The 21,762-nt window shown below is 45.1% G+C and overlaps 1 protein-coding gene across 6 annotated transcripts in view; it reads right to left on the bottom strand.

Moving 5' to 3' along the window:
• The window catches only part of cbfa2t2 (CBFA2/RUNX1 partner transcriptional co-repressor 2), a 37,068-nt gene that overhangs the window by 2,074 nt on the left and 13,232 nt on the right, over positions 1 to 21,762 (bottom strand). The window contains exons 1-10 of one of the 6 annotated variants that reach the window (XM_071494293.1): positions 20,149 to 20,607; positions 8,343 to 8,501; positions 7,779 to 8,020; positions 7,559 to 7,648; positions 5,106 to 5,290; positions 4,746 to 4,999; positions 2,653 to 2,738; positions 2,109 to 2,301; positions 807 to 875; positions 353 to 543 (exon numbers count right to left, since the gene is read on the bottom strand). In XM_071494293.1, coding sequence (XP_071350394.1) covers positions 353 to 543; positions 807 to 875; positions 2,109 to 2,301; positions 2,653 to 2,738; positions 4,746 to 4,999; positions 5,106 to 5,290; positions 7,559 to 7,648; positions 7,779 to 8,020; positions 8,343 to 8,475 — 1,443 coding nt within the window. In that variant the 5' untranslated portion in view covers positions 8,476 to 8,501; positions 20,149 to 20,607. Of the gene's footprint in view, positions 1 to 352; positions 544 to 806; positions 876 to 2,108; positions 2,302 to 2,652; positions 2,739 to 4,745; positions 5,000 to 5,105; positions 5,291 to 7,558; positions 7,649 to 7,778; positions 8,021 to 8,342; positions 8,502 to 11,381; positions 11,616 to 19,870; positions 20,109 to 20,148; positions 20,608 to 21,762 lie in introns of those variants that run through there. The other 5 variants (XM_071494298.1, XM_071494297.1, XM_071494296.1 and 2 more) reach the window with 5 other exon arrangements.

Here is a 21,762-nt window from a genome sequence, read left to right as displayed (position 1 = left end):
AAAACAACTGCCTATTTATCCATCCAGCAGATGTATAGTAATTAGCATTCATTGAGAGCCATGTCTCTGTCAATCTAATGAATCCAAGTCCAATATTCACTCTACTCTTTAGCTGCTAAATGCTCCTCTGTCCTCACCAGCTAGTTGCTAACTAGCCATAAACCCTCTGACCCTCTTCACTCAGTCACCTGAGCCATTGTTAATACAAAAATATTGTCTACAACAGCAAGTACAACTGTGTACATCTAATTACATACCATAATATATAATAAATACAAATATGGTAGCATCCCTCTTTCAAGCAGGACTCCAAACATATTGCACAAACCCCACAACCTACATCTGTGCTCACCTCACTGGAATCCTCCTGTTCATTGATGACCAAGATGGCGTCCTCTTGAGCCTTCCTCTTTGCGTCAGCCAGAGTCTTTTCCATCTTTGCCCTCTCGGCAGCGATCATCTCAAAAGCCTTCTGCTCGGCCTCTGCCACTGCTTTCTGAACCTCGTCCATGGCCTGACGCTTCACCTCGTTCACCGCCTCTTCTATATATCAGGGAAGACAAGCGTTGCGTGTTTAGCTCACCGTGTTTGAACTCTACCAGCAGCAGTAAAAACAGACCCTAGATCAGCACACAGTAGCATTTTGTGTGTGTTCCACCTAAAAACATTCATGTAATTGCTCTCTGTAACCTTAATCATTGCTTTGATAAAAATGAATTGTGATTATCTTTGTGTCTTACAAAACATAGTAGCTTTTTTTTTTTTTTTTCTCAATAATTAAAATTCAAATTTTATGGTGTTCTCACCAGCTTTCCTCCAGATCTCATCTGTAACGTATGCTGAGCCTGGCCGTGGAGCAAAGTCGCGCTGGGAGTCTGTGGGAAAGCAGAGACAGAAGGGATTAGCACCTGCCAGGGCTTATAGAGATATTAAGATGATTAATTGTTGAAATAATGGTTCAGTTTGTGACTGACAGCTCAATCAAGGTAACAGGTGCTTGCAAAGAAAAGGCCACACAGGCAGGCAGTGATAATATCTTTGTAATGTCGATGCACAGAACCAATGTAATTGTTGTTTATCAGAGTCTTGGACTGATCTGAGATCTGACAACTTCAGAAAGGAATGTGTTTGGCTTGGAGGGAATACGCAAACCAACAAGCTGTGTCAACATTCTGCCTGTTCCCTCAAATCTCTCTCTCCCCCTGCATCTCAATTCATTTGTGTGTCGCTGGCTCATCTCGTCTTCCCCCATTTTACATCCTCCGTCTCAACCCTGCTTTCTCTCTTTTTCTTCATTTACATCCTCTCTCTTCAACCAAGCCTGCATGCACCCTCCCCACCGTCGTTTCCACCCCCACTACAGTCTTTCTCCGCCCAAGCCCAGGCAGGCAGGCGGGCTTCCCGGCTGGGGGCCCAGATGGTGCTCTGGCGAGTCAGCCAGCTCTGGGTCTCTGAGCCTGCAGGACGGCAGGACGGCCCTTCTGTGGCCGATATGGCCCAGGCCAGTCCTGGCACTTGTCTGTGACTATGGACCAGCAGGGGGACGGCAAGGCTGGCAGTCAGAGAGAACACTGCCAGTACACAGCAGACTGGGGGACTAACTGTGGAGGGATGCACTAACACACTAACATGTGACTTAGGTGCAATTCTATTTATAACCACTAGATGGAGTATGAAATAAAAGGGAGGCTGTCCTGGTTTGTGCTCAGACCTTGCAGTATCATGTATGTCAAACATAGGATGTCCAAATCATTTTATCTCAATAACGAGAATAAACAAGACATTTGGGTCTGGCCTCTTCAAGACTTGAGTGTTAACAAGTCACTTATCTCTAATATATAACTACATTAGAATCCCTGAGTGAATTTCCAATGGTTACTCTTTCCTGCCAAAGACATGTCTGTTTTTCAGGACTTGGACCGATGCTCATCCACGATCACAAAAGATCAGTTCACCCTGATAATACTATCAGGGTGTACTTTGGGTGAACTGACCCCTGATTTCCAATTATCTTCTCTAGTGAAAAACAACAACCTCAGAAATGATGAAAAAAAAGATCGGTTTCTGCAGCATTCCAGATTGATTGAATTGAACACAGCAGTACCCACCTGACTCTGCAGAGTGAGGGCTGTGTGTCTTGGAGAAGGGAGCGGAGCCTGAGCCTCCTTTGCGTGGGTCCTCCTGCTCGCTTGAACGCCGTCTCCAGTAGTTGAGCTCCTCGCGATCTGACTCCTGGCATCGTCTGAGCACGCTCACTGACCTCCGTGTCTTTTCCACCATGTCCACAATGCAGTTCAATACCTGTGCACACAAAAGAAATGATGATTGTTTGAGTTTGCTTTTTGCATTTATCAAAGAATCATATACAAATTCTATTTCTGAATGTTAACTGTGTCATCTAACAATTATGGGGATAACAACATCACAATGGAATTAGCATCATAAACATGATAGGAAAGAACCTTACTATGCCTTAATATCACATATCAATAAGCGAGATTTGCAGCATTAACATAACATTAATGTCCAAATGAACTCTAGATCTCAATCCTCTCAGAAAGTAAAGCAGAGCGACCACAGTGAAACAAATCACATTTTACATTATTTCGATATCACAACCCATTAGCAGTGGTGGTACAAGTCTGCTCTTACATGGTCCAGATGCCTCCATTCATCAGCCCACTCTCTGTCTGTCAGTCTGTGGTCCACCGGCTCCTCACGGTAGCCCCCGTTAGTGCCTGATTAAAACACACACAAGACAGACCACAGGCCAATGTGATTAACATTCTTAATATAAGAGAAGCCACAAGTGACAGTAAGTGAATGAGAGGTGTGTGCGTGTGTGTGTGTGTGTGTGTTTGTGTGTGTATGTATATATATATATATATATATATATATATATATATATATATATATATATATATATCAGGCCACATAGCTTTGTTAAGATGGCCAAAACACCAATTCTGTTTTTTTTTTTTTAATTTAAAATAGGTTCATCATTTCACCACAAGATAAATTAATAGAAAGTAATAGAAAAAGCATGATTTCAAAGTCAAAGGCAGCACCTCACATCCCAAATTAAGAATGACAGGAATGAGGTAACGTAAATGGAGAGCAAAATATAAAAGACAAAAAGATCGACTGAGGGATTGTGAGCGAGAAAAGAGGGTGAAAGAGAAAAAGAGAAGCCTGTGATGCAAAACAGACTCCAAGCTCTGAGAGCCTGAACACATCTGGAAGTCAGCTGTCAACCACACACACACACACACACACACACACACACACACACACACACACACACACACACACACACACACACACACACACACACACACACACTCCCCAAACTTCTCCCTTAGCACCTCCCCTCCTGGAGCTCACAGCATTCCAGTAGGGAGACACTCAGGCTGAGTGGAGTGGCTCCACTTCTAAACACAACCAGCCGGTCTGACACTCAGTGTGGACCATTACAACCACACACACACACACACACACACACACACACACACACACACACACACACACACACACACACACACACACACACACACACACACACACACACACACACAAAACTGTCTGATTCCAGTTCAGTTATTACACAATGTTGTGACTTAAGAAATATTCAATTATACATTTAAAAGTAATAATTGCACATACAAGCTTGTGCTCTTGCAGAGCCCCAAAGCATCTTGATACACACAGAGACAGAGACACACACACACACACACACACACACACACACACACACAGGCTACGAAGATGCAAACCACAGCCTCTTAAAACTGAGACAGAAACAGCCAACAAGAGGCCACATGCACACTAGGTCTGCTGAAGAGACTAATGATTCCCACACACACACACACACACACACACACACACACACACACACACACACACGCTAGCCTTCCCCTCACCCTCTTCTCCACTCCTGGTTCTCATCAGTGTTCATCAGTTCAAAGCCATGAGTGTGTGGACTGATGTGTTTATATATGTGTGTATGTGTGTGTGTGTGTGTATGTGTGTGTGCGCGCACGTGTGTGCCTATGAGTTAAGTGGCGGCAGGCGGGCGGGAGGCTGTCAGACAAGGGACTAAGGCCTCGTAAACACAGCACCTCCACCATGAACATATCAAGGTGTGCGTCTGTACGTACGTGTGTGCGCGTGTGTGTGTCTGTGTCTGTGAGCTACTGCTGTTTCCACTGTGTGCTGACAAGCCCCAAATGGAGGGTAGATATACACCAGAGTAGATCCAACCCTCCCTGCCTGGACAGTATGGCTCTGTTTATACACACATGTAGACTCCAGAGACGTACGGCAGCGGCTACACAAACACAGAGACCACCCGTTATCGCACACAGAATATGATGTGTGTGCGTGCGCCTTTTTTAATGCAACTATTTAATTTCTAAATGTGTTTATCAGCCACTTGCACTCACACTATTGAACCACACTGAGGTAAAAGGTCTTGGTGTTTATGTGGTTTGCAGTAACATGATTCCTCCAATAATGAGCCAACATGATTTAGTGACCTGAAGGGTGTGTTGTAGTCCAGCAACTACCATTCATAACTGCTACAAAATGAATTGATGCTGTTTGTTTTTATGAACTGAATGTTTATTCCCCACTACCAGCATGACTAAGACTGAACTTCTCAACATGTTGTCATCATGAATAACATGAAAAGACACTGGTCGTACACCTGGCCTTAATAAGCATAACTCAGGGTTTGCATCACATACCAGGGAGTCTGGGCCTGTCTTTGAGCTCGCGTATCTCCAGAATGCGCTGGCTGTGCTCGCGGTGTAGGATGTGAGGCGCTGCGATGTCATCCAGGGCGTAGTGCTGCAGGGGTGGAGGAGTTGGGTGAAGCTGGGCGTTGAGGGGCAGTGGGTGGGCGGGGCTGTGTCGAGGAGCAGGGCTGATGGTGCAAATTCTTTTTGCGGCGGGCTCCATGGCTACGGGTGGACGCTCGTGAAAACCGTTCTCTTTGGCCCTGAAAAACAAATGCTGAGTTGTTTCTCAAATGACCACTTGTGTTCGTGCTTGTGTCTGCCAGAGTAAAGGTCTGAATGGAAGCAGTTTTTGTGCTTTGAACCAACCTGCTGGGGCTGTGTCTCTTGGTCCCTGCATCAGGAGGCTCCATCAGCAGCTCGGAGGAGTCGGGGGAGGAGGCCAGAGTGGTGCTTAGCAGGAGGTGCTCATGCTGGGACAGGTACTGGGCTGGGGTCTGCTTGGCTGCCCGGGCACAGTGGAGCAGCTCCCTCTGCAGCAGGGGTAGGTTTGCCTAGCAAGACAGAAATAGAGTTGTAAGGTTTCATTCTAACTTGCAAAACAGTCAAAAGAGTGGAGAGAATTCAATTTCTGTTTTTGATGGAGCATTATTGTACCAGTCTAAATGTATTAAGCTCTTCCAACAAAGCTTTATAATCACTAACATATCAGCCACATATCAGAGGCCGACAGAGACAGAAAAAGAAGCACCAGGCTGCTTGTCGTTAAAGGAGAGGATCGGAGATCTGGGGAAAACGGACCAGAACTATCCTGGACAGACCAAAACCATCCTGTAACTGAACTGAGAGACCTCCAGGGGAAGATGCCTGGCTGGGAGGGAGGGTGGGTTTAGGGGGGAGGGGTGCTGACTCCTTGAGGTCTGGCTACAGGGCTCAATATGGGCCTGGATGTTGTTGTGTGGCTGCCTCCATGGTGGCTGTGGTTTCTCCTCTCTTAAATAAAAAAAGGCAGATTTTTCTAAGCTGCTGCTGCTGCTGAAGCTGGTTAATAACCCCCTGCACCCAGCATTGGTCACAGCAAAGATATGCAGGATGATACAGAGGCTTAAAAACATAGAAACATTTCAAAACAAATGATACACAGGCTCCACGTCTCCCTCATTCCATACCCCTCCTCCCCCTCTCTTTTTTTTTTAATATTTATCTGTGGCTGTCTCCATCGTATCTTTCCATCTCGCTTTTGTTCCCTGCGTTTCCCTAATTAGGAACAGACTCCGGTGTGTTTGCAATTACACCACTTCCTCACTCCCTCTTCTCCCTTTTCTTGAGAAACCAGCTAAATAACCATACCGTTCTAGTCTTCTGACTCTGACCTCCTCTTCTCACGTAGCGCTTTCAGCCATCGTCTACCACATCCTGTAAACTCAGAGCCCTTTCCCCATCTAATCTCGCCTTTCTCGGCCATCTCTTGACTGGTACTTGCAGCACCTCTCGTACTTCACCCTAAAGATGCTGATTTTTCTGCCTCGCGGTCTATCCTCCGTAACACCCCTCTGCTCCCTTTTGCCCGTCTCCCATGCTCCTCCGCCTCCCTTCTTTCCCTGGGGCCCCAGCTAGCTGACACATGTGCTGTGTGTCAGTTCAGCAGAGGGCTCTCTGGGATTCAGCGGGGCGGATGCTAGATTGGCGGCGCCTTGGCAGCTGAATGCTCTTTTAACGGGACAGCGGCTCCATATGGCGCACTGGAACCCATAAAAAAGGGAAGGGAACACTTTATAGGCATGTTTCACACTTCCGAGTCCCCACTTCTCCCTCTCTCCTCCTCACCCATCTCTCTCTCTCTCTCTCTCTCTCTCTCTCTCTCTCTCTCTCTCTCTCTCTCTCTCTCTCTCTCTCTCTCTCTCTCTCTCTCTCTCTCTCTCTCTCTCTCTCTCTCTCTCTCTCTCTCTCTCTCTCTCTCTCTCTCTCTCTCTCTCTCTCTCTCTCTCTCTCCCCCACTTCCTCACCCCCTGACTTTGTCCCATCTGTCCATTTCACCCCTCCCTTTCTCTCTTTCTTAAGAGAGACTACACTCAAGGAGTTGGAATTAAGTTGTGGGGACCCCACCCACTTGTAATAAATTAGTAGAAGGAGGGGAACAGAGGTTTCTTGTCTCAGCACCCTCAGACAGACAGCTGGAGGGGCTCCAAAGGTGAGTAAGAGGTAAGCGTGGAAAAACAGCAGATTTTCAACTGCTTGAAGTTACAGCGGTACAACTGACTGAAGATTTATGGGTTGCTTTACTGAAGGGAGCTCCTAAAAAGTATACTCTTGCAGACTCCCCTGGTCACAAAAGGGACTAAAGAGGCTGTTTAACACACACACACTCATCTGTTGCTTGTCAAGTCAGCATCAAGTTGATCTCGATAGCAACTTTGAACTGCTGAGAAGCAGATTAATCAATTAGAAAACCTAAACAGGGGCTTATTTATAGATCACTGCATTGTACCCTGGAAAAATTGTAATGAAGTGTAATGAATCTACTGCTTTTCCATCACCATGACTCACAAGCTGTGATGTGATTGCCCATGGATTATTCAGATCATCCTGGATGAGAGCGTTATTAATGTCAAGGACCTTCTCTTCATTACTTGTTATTGTAGTTAGTTAATAGTTAATAATGAAACATAGTTTACACAGCCAAGACATGAGGCTGATGGGAAGGTGATGCTTTCAGTGGGGGAAGGAAAATACTGCTGCAAAGAAAAAAAAGGAAGTGATCCAACGGAATAAAAGCAAAGCAAATACAGGAAGATGGGAAGGATGTAGGAAGATGTGTTTACCTTGAGAAAAGGAATAACAAAGGGCCGTAAGGGGAAGTTGGTGGCCTCCTGAAGCCGTGAGTGAAATTCCTCAATGGTAACTGTTGAATTCTAGGAGAAAAAAAAGGGGAGTTTAAGAAAGACAACAAAACAAACCGTTCGAGATCCTGCCTTTTTTTTTTTTCTTTTTAAAAGATATGGCTTCATTTGTTCATCTTCAACATTATAACAAATGACTTACCACAAGAGCCAGCACTAGGCTTCGGACACTGTCTCCAATCTCAGGAGAAATGTCGTTGCCAAACTGCTGCAGCGTGGTCAGGAAACGTTTCAGCTTGCTCAGCTGGCGAGCCCCACAGGTGGCCGGCAGCTGCTGGTTAGCTAGCGATGAGGAAGAGGAAGAGGACGGTCCGTTGCTGTAGCGCTGCGGTGGAGATGGCACTGCATTCAAGGTTGGTGGGGAATGATGATTCCCATTGGTCACTAGGGGATAAACAGTGAGACAAGGAGGGGAGAAATGGAGACGATCAGAGCAGAGGACACTTTTTTCTCCCCTCTTATAATGACCAAGAATTTCAGCTTATAGATAGATTCCGGTTAGGGTTTTGTTGAAATACATTTAAAACCATCCATACATCCATAAGCTATTTACTTAGGAGTTAAATATGACATTGGGCGAGAGGCAGGGCGCACCCTGGGCAGGATGCCAGTCTCTATCTTAGCTTATGAATACAAATGTACTTATTGAAATAAGTAGCATCAGAGGCTTATTTGAGACAAGAAAGAATTTCACAATGACCCTTACATGCTGTGGTGGAAAAAGAGGCTGGGCGAGGGCCACTGGGGTTGACAGAAGGCAGGGGTGGCATAGTGGAGCTGGTGCTGCTGCTGGGGGCTGATCTAGAATGAGTCTTAGCATCCACAGGAGAACCGGGCATGGCAGGGCTCTTCTTCTCTCTACTGTCTGCAGAAGAGAGAGGAAAGAGGTCAGCTACAGGTCAGAAACCAGAAGGCTTTGAAAAACGCTGTTTTCTTGAAATGTCTTACTTGTGTGTTATTTAGCTAGTAAATATGAACAAATGTTGTTTTCATGAAGTGTTGCTTTTTCACATTGTACTATTTTGTGTATGTACACAAAATACATACCCCCCCCCCCCCACACACACACACACACGTAGCAAAGTTCAAAGACAATCGTTTTCTTAAAAACCATAAAATACCACCACTTTAACTTTCCCAGTCAGCTCAATGATGAAAAGCTTAGGCTCTATAGTCACAAAAGAAAATGCCCCCCCCCCCCAAAACCCACTTCTCATCATACAACACCTACTGCCAGGGCACCAACCACCCCCCCCCCCCACCATCAATGAGCCAGATGTCTAAAGTTTAGCCCCTCGCTCCCAACCATTCAGATCAATAACAGAAGAAATGCTCAAGAAGCCTATTGTGAGGGAGAAGAATGCCCCCTCATTGAGCTCCTCACAAAATGTGGGCGGGGACAGGGAGAGAAAGGGACGGCGCTATTTCACGCTTTACTAACAAGATCGGCAAAGCTTTTGAATGTTAAACGAAACTTCTCAATATGCTATTTGCCGCTGAATGAGACCACCAGATAAGGGGTTTTGGAGAACATGTGGAGGTGGGGGTGTGGTGGGGATCAGAAGCCGTCTTTGTCTCCTGGAGACCCATGAAGGCTGGGTCCCGGCTCCATTTAGAGTGGATCAGACTTTTCTAAGAATTGACGATTAATAGACAAGCATGGTCTCACAGGTCATGGGTCAGCAGAGAGCAGCTTTTTAAATGTGGTTTCATGGTTTTAGGGCTTTGGCTTCAATGGCACCCTGTATGTCTTTTTCACAGCTATGAACTCTGCATGGCCTTGAGCCACAGGGTCCCAGTTTATAAAGGCTTAAGTTGGAAGGTTTAAGCCATTAGTACGTAACTCAGGAGACCCCAAAAGAAGGAATCACGCCTATTAAATAAATAAAAAGCCTCTTAGTTTTTTTTTTTTTGAATTCCTTGGTGTGAAAATATGTAAAAACATTCAGAAATCAATACATTACAAAAAAAATTCATAGAAAAGTCACAAATCACAAAAATATTTGAATGTACCTGGATGCACACATAGATACTTAAACTTAGCTGAACTTTCACTTCGCTGCCATCTTGACAACAAACGTCTTGCCTTTCCTGGAGTCCGTCTATGCAGCTCATCTGTCATGTCTGCAACTCATTATACAGCTTTGAATGTTCTTCCTTCTGTTTTGCAGTTCTCTCTCTCTCTCTCTCTCTCTCTCTCAGCCCCGTGGCCTGCCTGCCATCGCTCCACCTGTTCACCAACATAGGGGGCAGGAAGGAGGGATCTATGCAGACATTTGGACAGTCGTACCCACCACACACGCGGTCTGCCAGTGCACCGCAGGAAGCAGCCTGCAGCACGCACACGCACCGGCTCCAAAGCTCTGCACACTCTGTCCATATGGCCAGGAAATTAGACTGACATCTCAATAACAGAATCAACGGGGCATATGGCCTTAGTGTCAACACTGTTACCATGTAAACAACTTTATAGAGACACAAGACCTAGGATTTGGGCATTCAACTCGTGCTATATAAAAGTGTTGCATGTAAATGTATTTACAAGTGATTTGTTGACACATCAACAGTTCTCCACTGGCAGTGAAGAGGAGTTTTGTGTCCAAATTGCCTGTCATCCACATAAAGCTTTGAGAGGCCATGCTTGTAGGCCTATTGTGTTTGACAGACAGGCCATAGAATACAAACAAGCAAAACAGACAGAAACAAATGTCTTATAATGCTTTCACACAGGCACTGCAACCCTATCTAGACTTTACCCGGAGGAGCTGTGTGTAAGAACGCTCAGTTGGACCAGACATTAAACAGACTTTACCCTGCCAGCTCCCTGGTACAAAGTCTGCGTAATGTCCGATTGAGCCCATGTGTGAACAGAGCGGGTCATTGTCTCTAGAATTCACAGCAAGCAAGTGGACATATTGATGATATTTCTATTATGTCACTGCAATGATGTGATGTAAAAAAAAAACCAACAACACTGATTTCTGTGGTGTATGTTTTGTGTTATGTCCTGCTGCCTGGACGCGCGACCAGGTGCCCGCCCTCGCCTCTTTCTTGTAGGTGAGAACACGTCTGATGAGGACAATCTAATGTTGTGTGCTACATGTGTGAAAGGGCAACACTCAGACCTGATTCTCATAACACTGGCCGGAGTTCCTATGAGAAAATTTCTCTTTTGTGCATCCATTTCGGCAAGGAACTGAAAATGAGGTGTCAGCTGTGTTCGTGCAATCTCAAGATGTGGACTGGTCTGTCATTAGTCATGCCAGATGTAATGGCCAAAACAGGAGACATCAGGTGTGTGTGCGTGTAGTGCTGACAGCCCATAGAGAATTGCCTCTGCTTGTCAATTAGACATCGCGCATAGCTGGATGACTTCATCTGGCTTGCAAGCACCTGAGTCCACTGTATATAGTCACAGGACCGTCAGGGGAGGCAGCTGTCACAGAACACACACACACACAGTGCACAAAGTGGTCTAATGTTAACTCAGGTGAATATTGGCTTAGAGGAGGATGTGGAGTGTTTGCCTGGTCTAAATGCCACCTGTCATCTTGGCTCTAATGGAACAAAGGGAAGGCACACAAAGCTCCTCACCACACATCAACAGGATTACATGGAAATGCCACAATGCATAGGCAACACTTTGAAGATTACACTGGCAAGCAAAGCTCCATCTACACACTTGTACAGTACCTTTACATTTCCGACTGATAAAGGCAAAAATATTTACAAAGTCTGCTCATACCATTCTGGGCTGCTGCTCTTCCTTCTCGAGCAGATCATACAGACACAAAGTTTTATAGCCTTGTATGTTACCTGGGCTGACTTATTTGCTTTCTACAGAAGTTGTTATTGCAGGGACGGAAAAGTAATGTGCATCTGTGATGAGGCTGTTGTTGCTAGCCAGGTGTTCCTTGTTTGTTCAGCTTCAGGTGACGCTCGTCTGCATTAAAACATTCAATCGGCTTTAATTGCCTCTGCCTCTGCAGGTGATGCAGAATGAGGCAAAGACAGACAGAGAGGAACAGAACAGGGGTATTCCCACTGAGCCACCACTGAGACTGAAAGCAGTTCATTAAATAACCAGAAACGACAAGGCAAATACAGTGCAGAGAACGTTCATTTAGCTCCTTATGTAAAGTGAGGACGGATAACCTACTTTGAGTCCGTGCAAATAAATTACACTTGATGTGATGTATAAATAAATGTGTTCGGTGTTAGAGGTTTATTAAGCTCATGGTTTAACTCTGAGGTTTAAACTCTCTGTGAAAGGTTGGCAGCTGTGAGTCATGAGGCATGTGTGTGCAAGTGTGTGGTGATGTGAGATTGTGTGTGTGTGTGTGTGTGTGTGTGTACTCGTGCCGTGCTGCTATCGCTGTCCTGTCATTGTAAATGAGGTGAGAGAAGATGTAACACAGGCTTGACTAATTTATCAGTGGGCGAAAAAGACAATGCACAGCATGTGCAATGCTACAACTATGTGGGTTCCTAACACACACGTTAGTGCCCACACACACACACACACACAAACACACACACACAAACATGTAACACGTCTGACTGAATCAACCTGTTAAGCAGCCTGATTGCAAAATTTAGTGAAATATGTTTTCTTACCAAGAGTTAGAGAGGAAGATAAGGACAGGGAATGTTTAGCGGAGTGTTTAGCCTTGCTGAGCGTACTGGAAGTACAGGGAAACTAAGATAAATAACAAAAAATGTCTTAAACAACCTCAAAGCTGCCATAAATATGCGCTGTATCAAAAAAAATCCTGTTAAAATTAGCTTTACACGCCATAGCTTTCTTCCCAATAAGTACGCATGTAGCAAGAAGCAAGAAGTCATGTCCTTGCTTTACTAAATTATATTTTTTCGTGTTTTGGGGGGTGGTTTGCTTTTCTTATCCATTTTTACTGTTTATGCTAAGCTAACCGTAACATACGCCTGGCCGTGGCTGCACAGAAATGAAACTGCACTGTTCCCCAAAATGATGTTGTATGCATGAAAAGTGTAAAATCATTATCCTGTCTCCAATCACATCCAGCCATAAACACATCTGAAACAAATAGTCAGTCTCTTAGTTTGAACACACACAGCTTCCATATGATCCAAAATAAACACAAAACAGAATCCACAGCAACTGATTTGAAAATGGACCAAGTGAAAAAGAGGAAGGGAAAAAAGTAATAGAGGACTTGTCTTGAAGCTAAAGGCTAAAAAGGGACAAGCTAACAGCCCTCTTAGCACCCATGCAACTGATGGGAACTTCTCTCCTCCTCCTCCTCCTCCTCCTCCTGTACCATATGGATCTAATCGGCCAAGAGCTGGCCAGCTGGGACCTCCAACAGTCACCTGTGAGGGAGGAGGAGGGGGGGCGTGCAGAAGGGACGGCTGGAGTCTCCTCCACTAAGCCAAGGCTGCCCCCTCCTCCACACACACACACACACACACACACACACACACACACACACACACACACACACACACATCTCTGCCTTCCCTCCAAGGAGAGGAGGAAGGAGGAGGGAGGTGTGGAGGGGAGGGGAGGGGAGGCACGAGGCGGCTGAATGCAAGCGAGTGGACTTAAATGCCAGGGAGACAAAGGCTGCACCTGGTCCCCGTCCGTCCACGCACACCGCCACAATACAGCACACATCTGTTCCTCTATCCTGCGCTCCCTCCTGACCTCCATCCACCCACACACACACACACACACACACACACACACAATCACATCCACTTATAAAACAGATAATTCTACAGCGTATGGTCTCTCTCAGTGTCATGTTGCTGTTATAACCTTCAGCTGGACGACAGGTTCAAGGACTTGAGTGTCGTAGTGTCAAATTTCTGAAAATGAGGGAACACGTGCCCTCTCTGCTTATTTCAATCAACTTAATTAACATTATTGTTCTCATGGGAGCTGACACCTCCTCAACTGTTGCCACGACACAGTGGCCTCACTTCCACTCAAAGCAGTCATCGGATCTGTTTTACAGCACAGTTTAAAGTATACTGGTTTATACTGGTTTACAGTATAACAACAAGCCTCATTTTACAAACCTGCTTTATGCAGGTCATTTAAAATACACCCATATACGCATGATTTTCAAATTCAGCTCTGTATTAAAACAAAACCGTAAATTTTGGGTCTAATTTGTTGTCAATCATTGCTTACAGTTAAATTGACTTATCATTTAGCATTCAGTATTCCTATGTGTTATCACAGTAACACCTTTAAAGACACCATGAAACAAGCACCCACAGGAATAAGATATTAGTTTACAAATTAGAGGCGCCAGAGGTGGAGAAGGGTGGTGAATGGGAGGGATGGAGGGAATAACAAGGATAGAAAATACTGTTTTCATTTGGTTTCATCAGAAAGACAAGGCTGGTTGTCAGACTCAGAGCCAGGCTGTTTTTCTTGGCTCTCATTACCACCTTCCAGCCCCGTAGACTACATATTTGGACAAAACCCAATGTCAACACTCTGCTCCTCACTCTGTGAGGGAGGGGAGGGATGTGGAGGTGGCAAGGTTGACAGTAAAGGAGAAAAGTGGGAGAACGATGTAGAGAAAGGTAGGGAGAGAAGGAGACAAGCAAACACAACTGGAGGCGAAGGAAGGGACGAAAAGACAGAAAACATGCATGTGACATGTACACATGTGAAGAAGCACAGATGTGTCCGAGGAGTGAACTCGTCACATTTCTCTGAGACGGAGTGATGATGAGAAGCCCTCATATAACCTCGTCACTCAGTGAGATAATTACAAAAACACTGCTGTGATCCAGCATGCCACATAGTAAAAAAAGAGGGATCCAGGGCTGGAAATGTACTTAGTGGCAAAGGGAGAGAAAAAACGAAAGAGGGGACGGCAAGGCAGACAGACGTCGTCCATAAAAACTAAGAATGAGCAGTAAAAAGAGGCACAGTGATGTTATGATGGAGGCGGAGGAGGGAGAGGAGGTTTGGCAGAGGTTGGACAGCGAGAACGAACAGTGTCCACGTGTACATGAGGTCAGACTGAAGAGAGACAGAGAGATTGATGAGAGAGAGTTTGTGACCTCACAAACACACGAGAACAGTCAGAGATAATTAATCCTGGCAAGTTTCATTTCTGCTATGAATTTGGAATTGGGATCTTCTTTAAACCCAATCGCTGTATCAGCTAGGACTAAAACTTAAAGTGACACCAATGCCTATTATAGAGGAGCAAAGTGAGAGAAGTTCTGTTCATTTTCTGAATAAACAACTTTAAGTGTCAAGCATCTAAAGCACTTCCAAGACTTGGATGCAGATTAAACTCTCGTGTTTGAAAAAAATACAATACGTGAGCAACTGCACTGAAATAACATCTGGTTCTTTGAAAAAGAACCATAACCATAAACCTAAATTATCCAAGATACTCCCATGTTCCCGTGCTCCTGTGCTGAAGATATTATTAAGAGAAGACAACTTTCAAACAGACCATGAACCATGAGTATATGTCCCAGACATTTATAACCAAACAAGAAGGCCTGTGTCTGGGGACTGAACAGATACACTGGTAAATGATGTGTATTTGACTCACACACACACACACACACACACACACACACACACACACGTGTGTAGTTACATTCAGCCCCTGTTACAGGCTCCACTGTCACGGGGGTCAGATGAATGTGTGTTATTCAGACTGGCACCAATTTTAAACACAGACACACTCCAGTGTCACACACAGCTGGGCCACGGGTGATAGAGGTGGAAGTGGATGTGTGTCATCATGTGTGAGTGTGTGTGTGTGTTGGCCTCATTTACCAGGTGGTGGGGCTGTCATCGGCTGAGCAGAGAGAGGACAGTTATCCCTGAAGTAACACACACACACACACACACCTGTGAAATGGCCTGCCCGAGGCACATGGAAGCACACCCACACAAAAAACAACTGTGACATAACCGGGACAATTCAACTCTGTCAATCATGACCTCCAGCCACAAAAGCTGTGACACACACACACATATACACAGACACCCTCCCCCCTCCTTCTCCGAGGCCAGAAGATTATCTGCCTATCTGGTTACAACCCTTCTCACCTCTCCGTGGCTTATTGGTTAGCCTGCCCATCAATCACCACAAGCCTCATAATTCTTTAAAGCTAAAACCACCAAGTGAAAATCAATCAGCTGTAGAGTTTAAGGATTCATGACCATTAAAAGTAAGTTGAATTGTCCTTATTTTCTTTTTCCCATGTACGGTTCATGTGGGGGAAAAAAAAAACAACCTCAGAACAGACTTATAGAGCTCCCCTGACAAACACTGAAGATGTATATCATTGTGTCTGTCTGGAGAATTAAGACTGGGTGGCTCCTACACATAAACCCAGACAATCAACTTAAACTGCAGCCAGGCAAAATACTGTTTTTCCTCAACTCCGTACTTCGGGGGACATCCGTACGCAGACGCACACTCTTCACTAGTGAGTTACAGTAGTCCATAAAACCAAATACGAGGTCTAGACATGAGAAAACAAAGTAAACATTAAGACTGTCCTGTTTCAGACCAAGTGTCAATGGCCTGGGCTCAGGTCCAACCAGATGTTGCGATCACCACGGGCCGTGCAGGAGACATTTACGTGGCCTTTCTTCACCCAGACTGAGAGAGAGAGTTGGACTCTCTTTGTATTTAGGTTCATCTCAAGACTTGCACATGTTAGACATTTCACTGACATTTATATAGAGTGACTAACAGTGAATGGGCAGGTGAAACTGAGCTTACTTGACAGCGGACATGACAGATGATGGAAGTTGTTTTAGATATCTTCCCTTTTCTGAGCCTTGTTAGCAAAACTCAGGGAAAAATAAACTTTGTAATTCTAATAAAACGACATACTGCATTGTAGTAAAAAAAAAAAAAAAAAAGACATTATCCTTTCTCCGTGCATGCTATACAGAAGACTAATTTGTTACCCTGAGGTTTTGGGGGATACAGTGAATTAAAGCAGAGCAGCAGGATTGGTCCACAGAGTCCACAAACAGAGCTGTGGGCAAGCTTAGCCCAGCTGTATGAAAGACCAGAGCTCAACAACCGTTGAGAGAGACAGATAAGTAAAACAAAGAGGCCAGCTGTGCTCAAAACAAAGGGGAGAATGAGACAGAGATAGCCGTAGAGGATGAGTGTATGGTTGTGAATGTGTGGGCAGAGGTGTGTTTTGATGAGAGCGTTATCTTTGTGTATGTGCGCTGCCTGGGTTTGACTGCACGTATTTAATGTTTTAAGAACACAGTGTATTTTTCTGATTATGTGCAAGGCTTCCTGATGGTGAGGTAACATTTTCTACTACAAACAACATGCTGCTGTGTGTGTGTGTGTGTGTAGCAAGCGATAATAGGCAAAAAGAGTATTTTTTCTTTTATCTTTGCCAGCTTTTTCTCAGAAGGAGACAGGGGAAAGGCAAAGGAGAGAAAGAGAAAATAATGACTAAGACAGACAATTCACCGAGAAAGGCAGCACCACCCATTTCTTGTCCACCCACACACCTAACAACACAAGCACAGACAATTTTTTTTTTTTTTTTTTTTTTGCTCTTGCAACCTCACTTGGGTATCAACTCTTGCCTTTTGGGTTTTGTGTGTAACACTGCATTTCCAGGAAAGTTGCACAAGTTTAATTGCATCCTGTTGCTCACAAAAGCTCAGTGTTTCTTCTGTCTATCCGAGCATCCTCGATTCAGTATTGCAGAAATATAGCTTAAAGGCTCCTTTCTCAGTGTAATGTCAAAGAGTAGCTAGTAGCACTGAACACACTGAGAATCAACACAATGCAGCTCTGCACAGATTGTACTACTTTTTTGTTATTGATTTTATTCTCCGATTCCACCCCAAATGTAATGTGTAGATAATATTTGGATCTGTGTCTGCTGTATAAGTATCATGTTAGCAGCTGTGTTTCGGTGTCTCACTTTAAACGTTTACATTTTTGAACCTATGCTCCTCATTAAATCTCACAGATTTATTATTTTTCTATTTACATGGCCTATCAAGTCAATTGATTTGATTCGTATTAGGAATTAAGATGCGGTCCTTTTATAGCCTTTTAAGCATGTGCTGACACCCTCCCCTCTCAGACCTCACCAGGCCAGTAAATAAAGGTCTTCTCTTGGGTCGCTGCACGGGTCTCTCAGGCCAGCAAAGGGTCATCAGACACAGCAAGAGACCTCTGACTCATGCACTTAGCACAAGGACAGGGGTTCCCATACAATGTCAGTGAGGTTGCAGTCGGAGGGGGGCAGGTGGTTAGAAGCTCACTGACACAGATCTGCGTCTGCACACTCACCAACATCCACACACACACAGCTATTTCCACAGTCAGGAGACGTTCTCGGTGATGAAACAATCTTTCAGAGTGCTACTTGTAGTGACTGAGAGGTTTTTGTTGAGTAAATGACCCAACCTTTTCATGTCCACACACACAAACACATAAGCGCACACATTCAAACACGCAGCCACTCAGAGAACCCCTGGGGCCAGATATCACAGTCCTCGCCACTGGAACTAATAGAGCACTTCCTGCATCAAACTCTTGAAGCAGCTGCTCTATTCTGTGTGTATGTTGAGAAAAAAAAAAGGGGGGGGGGGGGGGGGGGGGGGGGGGGTGTCCTCTGTGGATGAATTCTTCAGATAATAGCATGGTGAGCATGGGTCATGGTGGTCTGTTCCTCCATTTATTTCTACACTTTCAGTAGAGAAGCTTGCAGCTGGGATTGAGGTCAGAAAGAAAAAAGCCACAGAAAGCTTCAAGACGAGTAACCTTGTACCTCCGCAGACACAGTGTCTACAAAATCATCCCCAGACACAACTATACACTTATCACATATGCGATTGAAAACTTCAAAGCAACATAAATGCAAGACAAAAGCAGTAATTGCCCATCGGGATTGAATGGGAGGTTAAATTTCTAAATAAAATGAGCTGAAACATCACATCCTTGATCTCTGCACAAACACATATACAAACACACAGACTCATACGCACACAGACACAGAACAGTGCCTGCTGTCAGGAGGGTGACAGTGTCCAGCAGAGCAGACAGGGGTCTCTTGTTTGAGACTGTGCAGCCGACAGTTAGTCGCTCCTATCTCCCTGATGGACTGGCCTGGCCTGGTGTGACATTAGCCAGGTCTCTCTGCCTTTCCTCAGTCTGACTCTCCTGCAGACACCCCTCCCCAAAAACACGAACACATTTTCACCTTCAAGGCAGACGGGCAACTAAGAAAAAAAGCTACTAATAACAGACCATGGTGGTTTCCAACATTGTACACAGTGCTTGTACGCAGTATCCGTAGTACAACAATGTGACATTTGCACTGTTGGGATCCAGATTACCACTGATGTCGGTGTTGTGTAACATGTAGGCACAGCATGAAAGACAGACGCAGCAGTTTCCCTCCTCTTCCCATATGTCTGCGATAGTGTACAGCAGATGCACACGTCCTCTTTACCTAGTTTCTTCTGCTCTGCTTGCCAAGTGGAAAAACTGATTACTATCTGAATAAATGACAGCTGAGAGAGATAAGCACCTTTCACACATGGAGCCAATCACATTGCTGGGTTTATTTATCCGGTTATAGCAGCGGGGTTTTTGATGTTTACACGCAGGTCTCACTTACGGGGAAAATAAAAGAAAAGGTCTGTTCCAATCATAATCATTCCAAGTAGATTAGACTTTTCTCCTACTTGCCACAAGTGGAAACAAATGGAGGATCAGCTGCAAAATGAAAAGTAAAGAAGAACAGAAGGCTCCATGTTTTGGATGCTGGACATGTTACTGCTTTTGTTCTCACTAAAATTGTGGTTAAAGTGTTTTTGAAATCCAATTACGCCCTGAGATTTTACAGTGCCAAGCAACTTATACAGAAAATCAACTCCTGCTGCTGATGGTCCCACATGAGACCAGAGTTTTACAGGTTGAGGTGCATTTGGAAAAGAGGCCATGGAGAGTGAGAGAGAAGAAAAAGAGATTTGAAACTACATCCATCCAGCTGACCTGAGAAATTCTTCCTCGAAACCAAACAACTTCTTAATGACACCCCAGAAAATTGCTCTATACTTCGAAACGTCAACAGCAAGATGACTAAGCGTCAGCACACAGACCGAACTTTCTTTAACAATCAGTATTTTGTCCATATGGCAATAGAAGTGTTCTGTGCACAGATATATGAAGCAGACAAATTAATCCTTTCCTTGCCTCCTACCTCAGTAGACGAGGATGAAAAGATGAAGAGATGAAGAGGAAAGGATGAGGCACCATCTGTATAGTGCTGAGCAGCTCCGGGAATTAGGATGAAACACACACACTCACGCCGCGCGCACACACGCACACACACACACACAGTATGAACATAAATGCACTATTTGCAGAAGTAGATTCACTCACTCACAAATAGATATAAATATACACTATTCACTAAAAACATGCACAGAAAAACACAAACACAAGCTCCAAACTGAAACCCTCACTCCTCTGTCCTACCTCCACTCTAGTAGAGTCCACTCTTAGGTCCGTTGAGAAAGTCAGCTGCAGTGCCGTGGTTGTGCTTTCTTATCCTTTCCTTTGTGTCTCTTTCTGTGACTCCACGCCTTCATATGTCAGGCATGTGTTTGCATTCCCGCATATGTGAGCTCCAGTGTGGCGAAGGCCAGAGCCAGAGACACAGATGGCACCCAGATGGAGACAGATAACCGAGCAGACCAGCACAACGCTGCACTACACACACACACACACTCTCTCTCTCTTACTTTCTTTCTGTCTTTGCCGTTTCTCTGTCTCTCGTGTGAAAGCTCTCTCTCCCTCACACGAATGATCTCCTTCACTGAATCTGCCTCCGCTGCGCTGCTGTACTTTTATCTTATTTACCTCTCTCTCTCTTTCTCTCCTTGAATTGGCGTACTCTCTCGCACTCACTCTCTCAGGCTCTGAGCCTCCCACCCTCTCGATAGCTCTCTTTCGTCTCAAGCTCCTCCCCTATTTTCCCACACACTGTCCTCTCCTCTGTTTTCATGGGCCGGGTGCTCCAGTGACGTCACAACCCCCACCCACCACCACCACCACCTCCCCCCAGCTCCCGAGCGCCCCCCTCCCCCTCCACAGCCATTCCCCCATGGATCCTGGCCAATCATCCACTGCTGACTTGCTCCATTCAACCTGTATTCACCGGCAATGGACCCTGCAATTAACATAACTAATTGCTTTGGCACCTAAAGGCTAAACAAGAGACTGTGCCAAAGGAGACAAAAGTGTGTGTGTGTGCATCTGCATGTGTGTGTGAAGAGAGGGGGGGGGGCTTTGCAACCCCGCTCCCTACCACTCTCCCCTCTGCCCCTTCAAGAGAAGTGGGGATCGCCCTTTAAAATGTTTTTATACTAACCACCCCCCACCCCTCCCAGGCTCTTTCATTGATGCCCTCTTTTGTCTCAGCTCCTTAATGCGGCCGGCTCAGCCCTGTCTCACCAGCCAACCCATTGGGGGGACACTTGAGGAGCATGAATGAGTTATTCTTCTCTCCTCTTCTACTCTCTTATCCTCCGCGCTCCATCTTCACTGAGTTAAACTTAAATCACTGTCTGATTTATGCCCGGCCTCGCGCAAACGGTGCTGTAGAGACAATGCAGGTTAAGATAATGGAGCCTGGCTGAGACTGGGCAGCCTGCGTGCTTTCATTCACTCCTGCCTATTATCCCCTTCACCAGTTTACTTCTAGAAAACACAGAGGACTGTGCTATGTTCATTCTAAGTCTGCAGTAAATAAGACATTAATCTGGTTTTAATTAGACAACTGACAACTGAGAGAACATGATCAACGTGTGAGACTTGGCTGTGTACACAAACAAGCAAATGCTGTCAGATAAACACAAACAGTTCATTAGCGTCAGCTCAATTCAGTTCTGCCTTTTTTGAAACACAGGTAAAATCCATACTAATGCGTTAAGTCATTGTTTGCATGTAATCAGGAAAAGGTTTACAGTGGGTTGTCATATTGCCGTCGGTTGTCAAAAACTACATTTGACTGAATAATCACCCATAATAACCTCTAACTCCCCTCCTCTCTCCTTGTAGGCCTGCTCTATTCAGGGTGCATCTGGTCAG

The sequence above is a fragment of the Trachinotus anak genome, unplaced genomic scaffold (assembly GCF_046630095.1).
Source record: "Trachinotus anak isolate AG129_WGS33_773 ecotype Australia unplaced genomic scaffold, CSIRO_AGI_Tana_v1 ptg000013l, whole genome shotgun sequence".
Lineage (NCBI taxonomy): Eukaryota > Metazoa > Chordata > Actinopteri > Carangiformes > Carangidae > Trachinotus > Trachinotus anak.
Note: the sequence above shows the minus strand (reverse complement) of the source record. Positions and strands in the feature narration are given on the sequence as shown.